Here is a 15,984-nt window from a genome sequence, read left to right as displayed (position 1 = left end):
AGCTTTCACATTGACTTCTACAGGAACATGAAGGACAATCATGTCTTGTCTTATTTGACAGTCGATTACAAAATGTTTCATCCCTTCTGATTATATCATTGCAATTCTCAACTGTGCCAACAATTTTACATATATTTCATTTACTAGTAATGGAACACACAGGCTTTCTCCTGGAAAGATCATGGTTAAAGGAACTCAGAAACATGACACTTTTTAAATTTGCAAGTAACTGCAACTGAACTACAAGTGTTTACACCAGGAACTCTGCTGAATTGCAGCTCCACATCCCAGTTGTGGATAAATACTTGAAGTTTTTTGTTGCAGTTTTTTTTTTTTTTTTTGAATTGTTCGTTGTTTGGGGTTTTTTCGTAATCTATAAAACTTTCTCTCACTGTCAAATAAAACCCTGAGGGCTGGATACAAACTACCTGTAATCTATTCAGCTTGATACTGAAGAGATACCTGTGCTTCTGTTGACAGCACTGATAGTCAGGAACTCCCATCCTCACATGCTCACCACCTAGGGGCCTCTTTGATGGCTCTATCAATGAGTTGGAATTCACCCATCCAGCTCTCCAATTTGATAATACTCTGTTAGGATAATAGATTTATCAGTTCTTGCCTCAGCACAGGATTTCTTTCAGATTATGTTTAAAGAAATTGTGATTCTGGAAGCAGTATGTCAACAATGTAGGAACTAGATCCAAATTGTTTCTGGACACGTGAAGTAACATCTTTTTTTTATAGAAATAGACTGTGAATACTTCTTTTTCTTTCTCTCTCTCGGAAGGACAATTACACTAACTTTTTTTTTTTTTTTTTTTTTTTTTTTTTTTTTTTTTTTTTTTTTTTTTTTTTTTTTTTTTTTTTTTTTTTTTTTTTTTTTTTTTTTTTTTTTACCAAGGACCACTAACTTGAATTCGTTCTGTATTTAATCCCATCACTTGATTCAAACACACTGCTTCTAGTAACACATGGCCTATCTGAATCTAGTCTATTATCTTCCCTCTGAACAAACTGCCAAAACAAATGTTTATGAGTTAAAGAACACCAGAGAAATTCAGCTGCTACAACACCAGTGTCTCAGAGATAAAGGACCTACAGGCAACTTGTATGTAAAGGCATACAAGTAAAGGCAGTTGCTGCAGGCTCCTGTCCCATGTACCTGCACAGCTTTCCATCAAGTTTCAATACTCACAAGCACATTGCTTTCCACACAAACTAATCTGAAATGTAACCATCCTGATTTTCTTTTCTTTTGTTCCTCATCCACTGCTCTTCCTCAGTAGTAAGACAAACTTGGAAGTGATTTTCATGTAATTCAATTTTCTTCCTATTTAAATGTTTAAATAATTTAACTGCTCATTCTGAATTGTCAATTTTTTATAGCAAGCATTTGCTATTTGCTATTTGCCAAGTAAAAACAAGACAAGACTCCGCTTGGTGATGGTCTGAAAGTTGTGCTGTATTACAGGAAAGCCCAATTAAGTTTTCCATACCACCCAGAAAATCTCTGCTGCTTTCACCTGTGGAGTCATTTAGGTTCGTGCACAGCGGTACACCACCACGACTCTCATTCATGTTGAAATTTAGTTCTGTGCAGGTACAATTGACTATACAGTATAAAAAGCAAGATTATGAGGAAGGTATTATGAACATTAAAAATCCCAACCAACGTGTAAGGTGGAGGCAGAAATGGGCTTCTAGCAGCAGCTGATCAGAAAGATATGAAAAGCCTCTGGTATTCATTTACCAGGTAACTTTATCTAATTACAGTTACATTTGAAGCAAGGTGAAAATTCCTTTCATTACAGTAAATGAAGGGCACACTGACCAGGATTTTGACATGATTAACTACTCACTCTACTCTAACATGTCCATTTAGAAGAAAAGGAGAGCAAGAGAGAGAAAGTAAGAGGGAGAAGTGTGTGGAAGATAAATATGACTAATTAGAAGCTTTTTTCAGATATTTTTGCAACTAGACATCAACTATGACATGCTCTATGAGCACAGCAAAGCACTGCAATGCATAAAATTCTGCTGCCTGCTTCCATTTTTCTTCTGGACAGGGCTCATTGGTTACATTGTGTCAGCCACAAAACCAGAGAATTTTCTAAGCAGTGGATTCTTTCATAGGAACTTATCTGAACCCGCATTACACCATAAACCTTCCTGATTTTTGCTCCAGAATATCTACCACGAAAATTGCTCCATTAATTGCTGTAATATGTCACTGTTAGCAGAAAACTGCTTTACACACCTGGTGACGGTGCTTGGTACAGAAACAATGTACCTTTTCTTCTACTAACCAAGTTAAAAGAAAAAAAGTATCCTATACTCTGTAAAGCTACAGCCATTTTGCATAGGAAAGGACAGGAACTTTTCTTATCTGGGAGAATGGAAAGAAACTGTATAACCCTGTTCTGCTATCTACCACTTCACGCTTTACTACATTTTTCCATGAAGTCAAGAGGCAATAGATACAGGAGTTTTGCTATCTTTAGTCTGGTGAAATTATATGAATGATCGTATAAAGCTGAAGTAATGTTGTCTTCATGGTTCTCACAGCTAGAGGCTACCTGTTGTAAAGTCTTTAGGAAACTCCTAATTGGCAAGTGCAGGTGCCACATATCTAATGGCCACATAAAATAAACAGTATAATGAGAGTAATGTGCCAGAATTTTTTATTTAATAAAAAATACTTAAATATAAACTCCTCTCTGATATGCTGGAAGAATGACTAATGTTAAACTTTTGATATTTGAAATCTTACTATTTTTTAGTAAAATCATCTATATCCCTTAGATTAAGTAGGATTTTTAACTATGATGCTCAAAATTTTCAGTATTGTCAAATAATTTTCCTTTAAGAATTATACCTTTGTTGCTAAAGACCAAACTTCTGATAATACTGTAATAAATTTAAAACAAAACAAGCTAACATAAAACAAACAAACAAAAACAAACAAAAACAAAACCCCAAACCAAACAACAAAAAGACACTCACTTTATTCCTAAGTCTGAAAATGTGTGATGAGCTTTATACTAAAGGAATTTCACCATCATTAGAGTTTAAACAGGGTGACTTCCATACATAAAACATAAATGCTTGAAGGACACACTGTTGATTTTGTTTCACCATCAAAAACAATTACCATACTTATTTTTTCAGGCTGATTTCTGATTGAGTCTTGTCATTGCCTAAATGACATACTCTCTAATGAGTTAGAGACTGAAGACTTGCATAAGCCAGGTAAACTTCTGGAAACAGCTAAATCAGAAAGATAAGCAGGAGACATAATTCCCATACATCTGTCTACAGAAACTTATAGGAAACAATCTTATTTTTCTCCAGATAGTGAACAACACTTAAAGTTAAGAAATATTCCCACTTTATTTCCATACTTCTTATATGCCTCTAGTTTAAAGCATAATGTTTAATCGTGACCCAGGTCTAACAGTTCTTTCCTCCAAGGAAAAAATCCTCTATCTTTCAAAGAGGTAGGATTCTGTTAAGTTTATTTTGGTTTTAGAGTTTTGGTTTTCTGTTTCATTTTTCCTTTAATTTAGCTCTATTTATGCCTGTTTACTTCCCCCCCCCCCCCGAATATAATGGATAATAACGATAGAGAAATTTAGGAAATCCAAATTTAACTAAATTTGCAAAAATTCAATTATTTCCAATTCCAAAGTCAGAAACTATGTGTATTTTAAAAACACAAAACAAACAAAACCACCCTATATTCTGACAGACACATTACACCACTCCAAGGAATTCAACATTTGACTATTTAGTTATAAATTTCTAAAAGTAGCCTAGAATTTTATCTACATTATTAGCATTACATACAACACAAGGTCTGTTTTAGAGAATAAAAGAGTAAAATTCATAAAATACTTTTGTTACCCAAGTTTTCTTATCCTTCAAGTAATCGTGAAACAAGAATTCAGTGGTGAACTCTGAAATACTCTTCTACAGAAACTGCTATTTCATTCCACTGAACATCTGTTGCTAGAATTTTCTACAAAGTTAATAGTCATCGTATCATACTGGTTTTGCTTCCAACGGTTTATGTCTCCCTCTTAATTTAGATGATATAAAGGAATTGATAACATATGGGTCCACATATTTAGCAAATAAATAATTATAATTTTTATATGTTTTGCTCATTTAGCATAAAAACTTCATTTCAAACCTTACAGCCATTTTTGTTCAATATTATTTTATGTTTCTGGGCCTCCAGAAGAAGAGTAAATAGTAATCATGACTGCTAACATTCAATTTTACATCCTATCACTATAACTTCTACTTTTTTTGTCAAGGAAACCTTTCACTGCTAAGTCAAGTGTTCCAAGCAGGATGCATGTGTGAAATTACTCAAATAAAATGTTCCTACAGCAGCTTTTCTCTTTTGACTTCAGGGAGAAAAAAAAGCACAAATCAAATCAAAACAAAACAAACAAAAAAGAAAACCTCCTCAACAGTTCAGCTGCCGTTTGAACTCTTCTTTTAATACCCTAGGCACCCTGTAAATTCACCCACTGATGCTAATGGAAAAGGAGTCATCAGCGAACTCGCACATTTTCAAATTATTACTTGTATCCAATAATTAACAAAATCTTTTGACAATGCTGTGGTACCTTCTTGGATTCTTGATTGTATGCCCATTCCACTAGATCCCTGTGTTTTGTTCTTTGGGTTGGAGGACTTCGTGGTTTGCATATCTTATGAGAAAACTGCCACTATGCATTATGGTGAGAGTTATAGTTTTCTTCTCCCCATCAATACTATGTATGTCAGACTAAAACACATGAAGTAAACCAAACTTATATTAAAGTAAATAAGCCTTCTGTTCTCGAACACCAAAAACATAAGAGGTACTGATTTTTCTCAAAAGCATCATTTTAGCTTTGAAACATTCAGCTTTATATGTAGATGAACTCTTTTTTTTAGGCACATTTAATATTATGCCATGCTATCACTTGCTAAATAAATATACAAAGTGTCAAGTCTAGACTTGTGTTTTCATGCCACATATAGAGGAAAAAACTTTTTTGACAAAGCAGCATTAAATGATCCAATATAAAAAAGAATGTTTGGCACTTTTTCTGGAGACAACTTTTTTTCAAGCAAGTTACCTCATAAAAGCAATTCAATATTCTTCTCATGTACTATATGTGCCGGTAATTAGCAAGGGCTGTTAAAAATAAGGATGAACCTCTGCATATGTTATCAGTGTAAAGAATCTTTCAAAACTAAATAAAATTTTTCCTCAGGTCATTTTTTTAGAAGCAAGGACTATGGGAATATTTGTTAATGGATATTAACACAGTACATAGAAATTAACAAATCACTGTCCACAGTAGACATGAAACAGTATTTTGTGTTCTGTTATAGAACTCTTGACAAAACAGTTGTCAGATATTGACTTATTTAGAGAAGTTGTTTACCCAAGACATATAAAAAAACAAAATGAGGTACATGAGATCTACTTTGATTTTAGTTAAAACCAATTAGATAAAGAGAATTGAAAATTTCTAATGAGAAATGTCACTGTTTTGACATTTTTGCAGAGATATTTTCAAAAGCAAATTTCATAGTATGTATGTTTATAATACTTTAACTTGGTCACATAGCGTGCAAAAAAAAAAAAAGTCACAGAAACTGGTCATGTAAATTTGAGTGTATAAAAGAAATCAAAATACATATGACATATCTTCCAGCATCTCCCAGCTTGTTCTGAAGATGAAGGGAATGCAAATGCAACTGCAATAGGCAGTAAGAAATCATGATTTAGATAAACAGTGAATGGCATTCAGGCAGATGTCTACCAGTGAATTCTGTGAAACAGAATTAATCAAACAGAACAATTCTAGTCAGTAAAAAATCAAAATAACCGAAGTTCAGTGAATAAACTCATTCCAGAAGCCATTTGCCAATAAAAACTTGGGAGATTTTGCTATTAAAGATTGTTTATGCAGTTGAACCCTCAACAAGAGCTTTAGTGAAGACCTTTGGGATCCTAAGATGCAAGGTACTGCAAAAGGATATATGGGATATTGACATGTTTGGACTGTGACATATTCAGTGTAACATGTAAACAAGTAACTGAAATAAAAAAATCACAGAATGAAAAATAGCTCAACATGAGTTTGAAACAACTTTCCATATATATCCCTCAGATTCTATAAGAGATTGCGTTACAGTGTTCCATCAAAATGGAGAGGAAATAAATGTTTTAAAGTATGTAACACTTGCACATAGGAAGCCATAAAAGTGAAGTCACAATGGGTACAGACTGAATAAGCTGTCTAGCCAACTGCAGACAATGATTTATCTATAGCTATCTAAATTTTAATTCCTGTCTTTGGAATCACATGCTTAAGTTAGCGAGAATGGAGAGACTGAGTTGCTGATAGTAAGAGACACCAAACTCCTTAAGGATGAGCAGACTTAAGATTTAGTTCAGCCCTTATAAATACCTAGGTTCTTGGACAATTAGTGATGAATTGAAGAACCTTGTGATGGCTTTCAGAATAATGAGAAAAAAAATAATAGAAAGGACAAAAATTTTTAGACTACCTTCAATTTCACACAGTACAAGGACACTACTATACTCTTAATTAAAAATAAATAAAATTCCAATTTGAGTAATAAATAAAGTAACAAGAATTAACATAAAACATACTGATGAAGAAAGTGGTACAAACAAATGCATATTTCAAGACATTTTCATTGATGCAGAAGCCACCAGACCTACTGCTTTCCTAGAACGCCCCACCACTATCAATATCTTTCCTTCGCAGTTTGTCTAGGTCAGTAGACACACAAAAAAATAATAAATTTCTTGGCAGAGGAATCCAGAACTTATTGTCTTCAAGTGAACATATTTTTCTTCAACATGCATATGGAGATACAGCCAATATGGGGTACTCTATCTTCTGTTGGACTGCAAAGGCATCTGGGTATGATCTTTTTAGTCAGCCTCAGTTAAGTCGTTTCAGTTGTTTGGCTGGCAATAGTTTCTTCGTCATTTTGATGCATGGTAAATAGTATCTGGGATCTACCATCAATATAGAAAGGATTTAGTGAACTGGAGGGTTTCCCCCTAAAATCCAAAGTGGATGTTTTTGTTAAAAAGACTAAAAGATAAGTTTTCTCTTTCTGATCTCTAATAGTATTATAATAGAGGTTATTATGCAGATGTTGTGCTTGTATGCAGACTTGTAGCCCTTTTGAAAGTTTTGTCTCTCCTTGAACAGCTGAAGGAGAGTCAAAGCATTTAGAAGTGATTCAAGCAAATTCTGAGGGGTTAGGATAAGGAGTCCATACAGAGTTGTTTATTTATAAACTATAGACTTTATAAATTGATACTGAACCCAAATAACTCTCTCCTGGAGGTAATCAGAGAGTTTAAAGCATTTTTCCAAGTGTCCAAATGCAAATTGAGACATTGTTGCTTATCTCATTACTATATATGTCCTTCTTTTAGCCACATATCCTCATCCACAACACTTGGACTATATAGCACTGATTGTGATCTATATCATAACTTCTCAAAATAACTACACAGCTTATATGATGACCATAAGAAAGAATTATAATTCCAGTATGTTTTGCATTTTTTACATAGAAAACAGATGGATGACCAATATGCTAGTATAAATGGTATACAGTGCAGTAAACTGTTTAACCAGTTTAAAGCTGTCATCCACATTTTGGGAAAAGTGATACTCAAAAAATGTCTGAACATATTTGAAATACTATAGGCATGTGTTGCCTACAAAGTTTCCAGTTACTGCTGTGCAGGCAAGATGACTGTACAATTTCCTTGTTATAATACTTAGAAAGACAGACTAAGTGAAAAACATATGCTTAATAAATTGCTCACGGTGCAAAAAAATAAGATATAAGATATAATTATCTTCTTTGTATTACCTTATTTATTGAAACTTCATTTGAATGATGGAAATCTAAAATTAAAATTTCTCAGGTCTCATGTAAAGAAGAAGAAATTCAGCAAGTTAGCTTTTTAGAACATTCTCACATAACACTAGGATTTCTTGGTATAGATACTCAAACATATCAGTTAACAAAAAAGATAAAAAAGCCATGAAAGAGAGAGAAAAATTCTTGACATACAGTGTGCCTAGTGCACTTGACAAAAAACCTCAGTTTTCCAAAGGCTGGCACAGTTGCTTTCTGATTACAGTAAAGATGATCTCTAGCATTAACAAGGACTTGCTTTTCAACCAGAAAAAATTACGTGGAAAGAAGAAGACTATATGGAATATTTGGAAGCAAACAACTCAAAGCCATAAACTGCAACCTGTTTTAAAAGAAATAGAATGTTCTGTTTTTGAAATAATTGTTATGGAATAATATTTGAAAGTGTGGTATTTTTGGTGTGCTTTTATCCTTGTCTACTTACACAACATTTTACAGTAGAGTGATAATATCCCCACTTGCATTACAACTGAGGCAAAATTTAATCTTTATGTTACAATTGTGGTGAAACTTTCTTAATACTGTAAGACTGTAAGAGAAGCAGATTTCAGGGTTGGCATCTGGATTACCTTACTGGATGATGAATTTATTCCTGCAAACATCTCATAGCATATGCCGTAGTTCTCTAGGGAGACCTCAGGTGATATAATTCTTGTAGGAAGAATGCTTGTTAAGAATAAAGGCTAAATATCCTAACTTCCAACTTGAAAAAATATCAACATAGTAATTTAGGAATGAGAGCTCCATAGTAACTGGAAAAGTAGTTTTCTCTTATTTCTTTCCATCAAGATAGTTTTCAAGAAGTAGCTTGAAACTCAATCAGACAAGCTCAAGGACAGAAATCAGCTGATCAAGAAATATAAAATAAAAATGAAGACTGATGAGATGTAAAAGGATATGCATGCACTCCAGAGAGAGATAATGCTCAGGCGTCTGTTCATGTTTGAAGCAGCAGGCTATTCCTAAGCTTCTTCACAGAGAAAAGCCTAAGATAAATGTTCAGTTACCAACACACTAGATTTTGCAGAGAACAAAATTAGGAAACGTCTGTTTCATGCACACAGACTAATGGAAAAGAAAGAACAATATGTTTCTATGAAGTTGATACACAACACTGTAAGAAAACAGAATGTTGCTTTGAACTGAAACTATGGTTTGCACCAACAAACAGAAATCAAAAGAAATTCAACTATTTGAGATTTCTCATTATACAGATCAGAAAATGTTGTGTACTTGACATAACTCCAAAAAGGAGTTGGCAAAATTTACTGCAGTATTATTTTTCCTTCTAATCGCATGTAAACTGTGAATTTAACTGGGATTTCAAATCAAAGAAACAAGTTAAGGCAGAGACATAATGGGAAGGTATTGGAAAGCAACAAGATTTCAGATGACACAAGACACTGCTAGCAGACACGCAAACACACTGTTATCTGGCATCAGAAACAGATCTATTACTGTTGTCACAAGAGAAAAAAATGTTATGTGAATTTCTCAGTTCACAGAAAATTAATAGGCTTAGTGTCAGGCAGACTGGGTTTATCTATCAGTCATCAGTCCGTACAACAAAGAAAGGAACTTTTAGAGACTAACCACAGTAACTACTGAGATTCAACAATTGAAACAAAAAAGATTAAGAGGTTTTTATATCTATGGAGAAATCATGGCCTACTATAACTCCCACAAAGAATGACAATTAAAGAAAACACTGTGTACAAAACATATAAGATCTTCCTACCCGCAATGAAAAATTGACACTTTCATAAGTAGAGCCATCTTTTTGGGGGGAACTACAAGAGGAGAATGAAATAGAAAATCTCTCCAGCTAACACATAAATCTCTTCCAGCTTTTTGGTTTGTAGAGTACAAAAGATTCCAGTTCTTTATATCTGGTTCTCAAAACGGAAGGAAAATCCAATGCTCTTTCAAATAAAGAAAAAAAAATTATAAAGATTTATATTCCATTTCTCCTCTTTTATGCCTAATATATTACTCTATGATAGTCTTTCCAGGAATTTATTCTTAAAGATTCTTGAACCTTTTAGTAATTTCTTCATCTTTTCCTAAATGTGACCATACTATTAATTACTGAGTGAAGTCCAGGTAGTATAATGGTACTTTCCATTTTCAGTGTACCAACCTCTTACACTACAACATTGTTTAGAGGACGTGGTGAAACAATAAAATCACAAAACATTTGACAGAAAAATGCGAGGCTTAAATTTAAAAATTTGTATTCTATACTAAATACTCTGGTGAGCTGTAATTATAAAACATCATATCGTAAAAGACAGACTAAGTACTGTGCCAAACATAGGTACACCTTATTATGAAATACGTAGTAATTATTATGAAACACTGGTAGTTAAACATTCATTATGGAAGGATTGTTATGAAGTAGAAATCTTCTTAATAAGACACTCTAGGTGAAAGCTATTAATTTAGTGGCATACAGTCCAACAGTTTCACAACACTGGGACTGAAAAATACATCAGCTGTGCAACGCCTAACATATAATCAGTGCTGAAAATACATATCACTATGCTGCAAAGTCCTCTTCACTACCACACTTCAAAATATCTCCCTTTACATGACAGATACATTTTATGAATTGTATTTGCAAAAAGCTCTTTTACTTTTGAATAATGTTCCTCTCTCTGTTTAGCATTCAGCAGGAGATTTAATTTTAACTTAGATCTGTTTCCCTATATGAGGGATAGCGTTGGAAAATGCTATCACATACTATTAAGTCATTCTGTATTATTAATAAAATCTGTAGATTGTCTTACATAATTCTACATCTTTTATTTCTAAGTATGTTATCAATATTTGATTGTACAAGTTAAGAATTATTGAAAATCTCTAGATCTGAAGGCTAATATAAATTTAGGTGTAAAAAAGATATCTTACACAACTCTACAAAAAACAAACCTCTGCTCAGTATAAAAGATATTTCATATTGCTTTACAATAAAGATAATGCTTCCAATTATATAAGGAATTTATGGTGTTGTTTTCAAAAACAAGTGAAAAAAAAATTTGAGCAGTAGTGGTCTACTATCTAGTGCTTCTGTATAAAAATAAACATTATTTCCAGTTCTGCTAGAGAGCTCAAGTGGCTGAATCGCTTAATTAAAAAAAAAAAAAAAAAAAAGGACTTCAAGATAATCTATCTTTCCTAAAAATATGTCAAGTCACATTTTGAAAGCATAATTCAGCCATACAACTCCTACTAACATTAGTGGGAGCTGCCTGTCAAAAGCACTATGCATCATGCTGAATATGTCCTTCAGTGATAACAGTAGGGTTAAAACTTTTGGACATACACATAAAAATTTTACATGAGGCATTTCACAAGGTAACAGTTGTGGTTTATACTCAGCTGTGCTTTCAGAGGTATCTATCACAGGAACACCTCAGAAGTGAGTGCACTCTCTGGTTATATAGTCCACTAAAATCTACTGTTCTTTCAAGAAACTTTCATCATAAGTCTCACTCTTTAAAGCAGATTTTTGAAGAAGGCACACAGCAAAGTTATTCATTACACAATATGTTTCAGTGTTATCTATATTACTTCAACACCTCATGTACTTTATGTAGAGGTGCTAAATTACTTTTAAACTGGTTTCTGAAAATATTGCTTCTCCTTAATAGAGGAATGATACAACTTCTCTAAAATGAAACAGAGAGTATCAAAGACAGATGGAGAATCCTGATACTAACTACAGCACAAAAGAGAAAGAAAAACATAAAGATTCTACTGTGAACTACAGAATGAAATCATAGGAATCTCAAGACTGAAGTGAGACTGCATTAATAACTCAAACAAAAAGACCCCATCTTATTAAGAGATAAAAGACATTATAGTTTATATGCATTTGATTAAAAAAAAAATTTACAAGTGACTACTAGGAGGAATCTGCAAAAGAGGTTAATTTATAACCCCGGGAATCACTGATTTACTGTTCCGAATTCTTTTTTCTTTTGCTGTCACAGCAAAAGCCAAAGTTTACAGATAATACTACCTCTGTGAGCATCTGGACTCAGACTTAATAAATTAACAAGAAATATTTATTTTTTTCTGCTTGTCTGTGTTGAAGAAAACAGATAAAAAAGTGCTATATAAAAACAATTTATAATTTAATAATTAATGTATTCAGTTCCTTAATTTCGAAACCTCAACTAAGCTTCCAAATACGTTCCACACTGAGACTTCAAATTCTGTGAGATATTTCAGGGATTTTACCTAGCACATAATTAAAAAACCCACAAAATCTAACTGCTCCTACCCTACTTCTAAGATACTAACTGTTTTGCGCGTAGGTAGAGGCCCAGTTTGGACATCTAGAATTAACATGGGCAACTAAGTACTCAATTTGAGATTAAGCACCATAGCATAAAAAGAAATTGGGCTAACAAATCACGTCAATCATGTTTCTAAATGCAGACATATTGGGAAAAGATATTTTGAAAACTTTGTACTGTTTCTAAATCTGTAAATAAAAGAAGAAAGCTAGCTAGCATACTCAGGACTTAGTGAAATAAACTGGAGACTCAGTATGGCAGTGGAGGATATTAATAGTGAGAACCCTTATCATTAATTATTCTTCTGTACATCATGAAGCTTAAATATAAGAGTATGAAAGAAAATTTTTGTGACTTTTGACAATTATTAGTAAGAAAAAAATGGTAACAATTGCCAAAAAAATCACAAAAGTTGACATGTTACCTGGCTATGACAAAGAGCACACAACTGACACCCAAGTAAGCCAGCAGAATATACATCCAGATATCAGGGGAGAGAGGATTCAGGAAGGAGAAGACGCCCGGGTTTGTACCATTGGGCTTGCGGTACAAAATACTTATTCCAAGAGTCATAAAGGGCTTGGAAAAGTCGATGACCTTCTCACGAACATAGGTAATTGCCAAGGGTGCAACTGCAAGGTCAGCTTTCTGTTAACAGAAATACAAAAAGAGAAACAGGCCATGAGTCAGAAGAAACAGGTTGAAGCAGACAATCAAATTATTCAAAACACAAACTTATTATGGAGGAGGTTTGGTCTTGTACTAGGTAGCCTGAAATTTAAAACTCTCTTTTCCCTATGAGTAAGGAAACAGATTTATTCTACCTCCTCATTCCTAAACTGACACAGCAGCATTTAGAGAAAATTAAAAGCACTATCACAGGGATAGAAGTGAAGGAAATAATTGCATCTTGCAGAAAACATGGACATCCATTATCACATATTTTAAAACTTTTTGAAATGCACATTCCAACATATGTCTTCACTTGTCACTGCTTCACTGTGCTCTTAAGAAGCAAATATATTTGTAAAGCAGATGTGAATATGCTTGTACAAGTATAGGGAAAGAGCCAGGAGGCAGTTCTTCCTATTTTAGCATAAAAGAATTGGTACAAAATGAAGAGCACTTTAAAATTGAAAATGTTACACCTGAAAGGCTGCTGAGTAACTTCTAATAAAGTACAGTTGTTCTTACTAGTTTATGGGAGTCACTACAAAACTTATAGGTAACAATTAATCAGCTAGAGAATTTAAAACTAAATTATATAATGGAATGCATTTTGTCAATTTACATTTAATTTTAGTTATTATGGCAATAATTCATAGATTAGTGAATGATCTATACTATTCTTTTAATCAAAATTTAAGAGAAATCACAGTGGCAAGAAATCGACTTAATCTCTGTCAAAAGCTCTTGAAATACTCCTGTGCACATGTGTGTGTGCATGTGCACATATGAAAAGGGAAAGCTCAGAGTGAGAAATCATATAGTACAAGACTCGAAAAGCAGTAAACTAAGAATTTCTTTTAAATTATATATAAATATAGATATGTAATGACAGAAATTATATAGCTACCGTGGCAAACTGTTGCCCGTGCAGTCTATCTCTGTAACAAAGCTGCAAATAACACCATTTTCAGAATGCCTGTTCTAAACCAAGATACGGAGATTTTATTCCCACTAAAATAATATAAATTCATACATTTCTGTACTTTTTGCTCAGTTGGTATTGTGCATACTGTGTAACCCTCAAAATCCCACACAGTGTTGTAGCATTTATTTCCTTTATTTTTGTTGTCTTACCTTACACAAAGTTCTGCTACGGACTATTGATGTTATGAGCATTTATATAGTTAGATCTACTGTAGTTGGTTACAATGTAAAACACTGTTGGCACTTTTCATTTAATTACTGGCTGAAAAAAAAATATGCACTTCATTTCCATTGGTATTAAGAACCTAGAGGTATTAATCAAACCAGCAAGGCTTTATTCCACAGTGGATGACTTTTTATGGACTGTGTATTATTGATGGTATTTCAGCTGATGCAGAAAGAAACTGGTAAAGAAGCTTAAATTAGTTCGCATTAAAAGTCATAGATAAATATATCGAAGTTTGCAAAACATAAGAACTGAAACTATGTGGGGCAACTAGTAGACCTTAAGAGTCTGAAGCCAACTCCCTAGAAACTGTCAGCAGATGCAGCTGGACAGAGAAAACAAATCTTTTGGAAGGTGACTGGTAGTTGTGAATTTTGGTCTTATAATTTTAACAGAATCTTAGTGAGTAACAAATAATTTTTCAAAAATACTATAGGAAATCCAACCCTTTCTCATTAGGTGGAAACAAAACCATATGCAAGTGAATATAGGTTATAACTATCTGTAGTGGAGCCAAGCTACAGATGAAATTAGAAAAATAACCGATCAAGAAATAATATGTCTCATATGACAGAACAGGACAATCAAATATCCCAGCTTAAGAGCACAGATACAAAATTTATGCACATAACTAGACATCTCAAGATTCTCTTTGGAGCTTTAGTAATTGTTTCAATATTCTTGAACGAGAATATTATTGTAAGAAGAAAAATTAAGCATCTGACAAAAAGAAAATCCAGAATCCTTACTAACTGAGGAAATATAGTGGCTAGAAATACTGACTTAAAAATGTAATGCTGCCACATGTAACCACTTTTGTTAATATACATTATGTCTAAAATACTCAGTTCTCCTGGCAATTGTTTCATTCTGAAAGCAACACTACTTGAAAGTATGAAAAATCAGGAACCAAGTTTCAAGAAATGCAGTACCAGTGTCTCCTACATTTATCTGCAATGAAAAAATACAAGAGAATTCTCTGTTGTTTATTTCTCAGTATGAATTGGAGAGGAATGATTTAAAGTTAGGATTTTATCAATCTACTTTTAAGAACATTAACAAATTAGTACATCCTAAAATGGCTTTCTGATAAGTTCTATTTCAAAGAATATTTATCTCACTTGGCAATGATCGATAAGTCCAGTTTACAGAATGAATGTATGCATGTTTCTATTCTTTAAAGGAAAAAAAAAAATATTTATCTATCTGAAAACACAGTCTTAAAAAGTACTTATTCTTGACCTTAGAGTTCTTGAAATGAAAGCCATTTTATGATAGCATCCAAGGATCAGTAATGGTAAACTAGATGCTACAGAGAAAAATTCTGTGCCAACTAGAGGTTACAACAGCAATTAGAAACAAGTCTGATGAAGACATTCCAACACAAGGTGCAATCTTGAGCAAAATGGAAGTGTTGTATAGCCATATTATGTGCTCAAGGACTGTAATGCAGAGGATAATGTGTGGTTGTTCATCCTTTCCCTTCCCACTCTGCACACCCCCTAGACCTGCTCTATGAACTCAGGAGCTTCTGACAAGCCTTGACCAAACCAGCTGAGAGGTGAAGCTTCCACTGGTCATAACAGTTGGGCAGTAAAGTGTCCCTTGGCAGCACCAGGACCTCTTGCATGGTACATGTGGGAATGATTTTGACCATAACAAGCTATCTGACCAAGGTGGGGACAAAGGATAAGCATTTATCTTCACAGACATAAAGCTTCCCCGTTTTGCTACTATTTGCAGTTGTAAGAAGTTAATTTGTCAACAAAAAACTCAAGGTATCCCTGATTATTT

At 33.5% G+C, this 15,984-nt stretch overlaps 1 protein-coding gene across 5 annotated transcripts in view; it reads right to left on the bottom strand.

Moving 5' to 3' along the window:
• The window catches only part of GRIK2 (glutamate ionotropic receptor kainate type subunit 2), a 356,823-nt gene that overhangs the window by 106,487 nt on the left and 234,352 nt on the right, over positions 1 to 15,984 (bottom strand). For all 5 annotated transcript variants that reach the window (XM_027881458.1, XM_027881457.1, XM_027881460.1 and 2 more), the window contains one exon: positions 12,736 to 12,959. In XM_027881458.1, the coding sequence (XP_027737259.1) occupies positions 12,736 to 12,959 (224 nt within the window). The remainder of the gene's footprint in view (positions 1 to 12,735; positions 12,960 to 15,984) is intronic.

The sequence above is a fragment of the Empidonax traillii genome, unplaced genomic scaffold (assembly GCF_003031625.1).
Source record: "Empidonax traillii isolate 1590-97213 ecotype Southwest subspecies unplaced genomic scaffold, ASM303162v1 scaffold89:size1181294, whole genome shotgun sequence".
Classification (NCBI taxonomy): Eukaryota; Metazoa; Chordata; class Aves; order Passeriformes; family Tyrannidae; genus Empidonax; species Empidonax traillii.
This window is presented reverse-complemented; position numbering and strand designations above follow the sequence as displayed.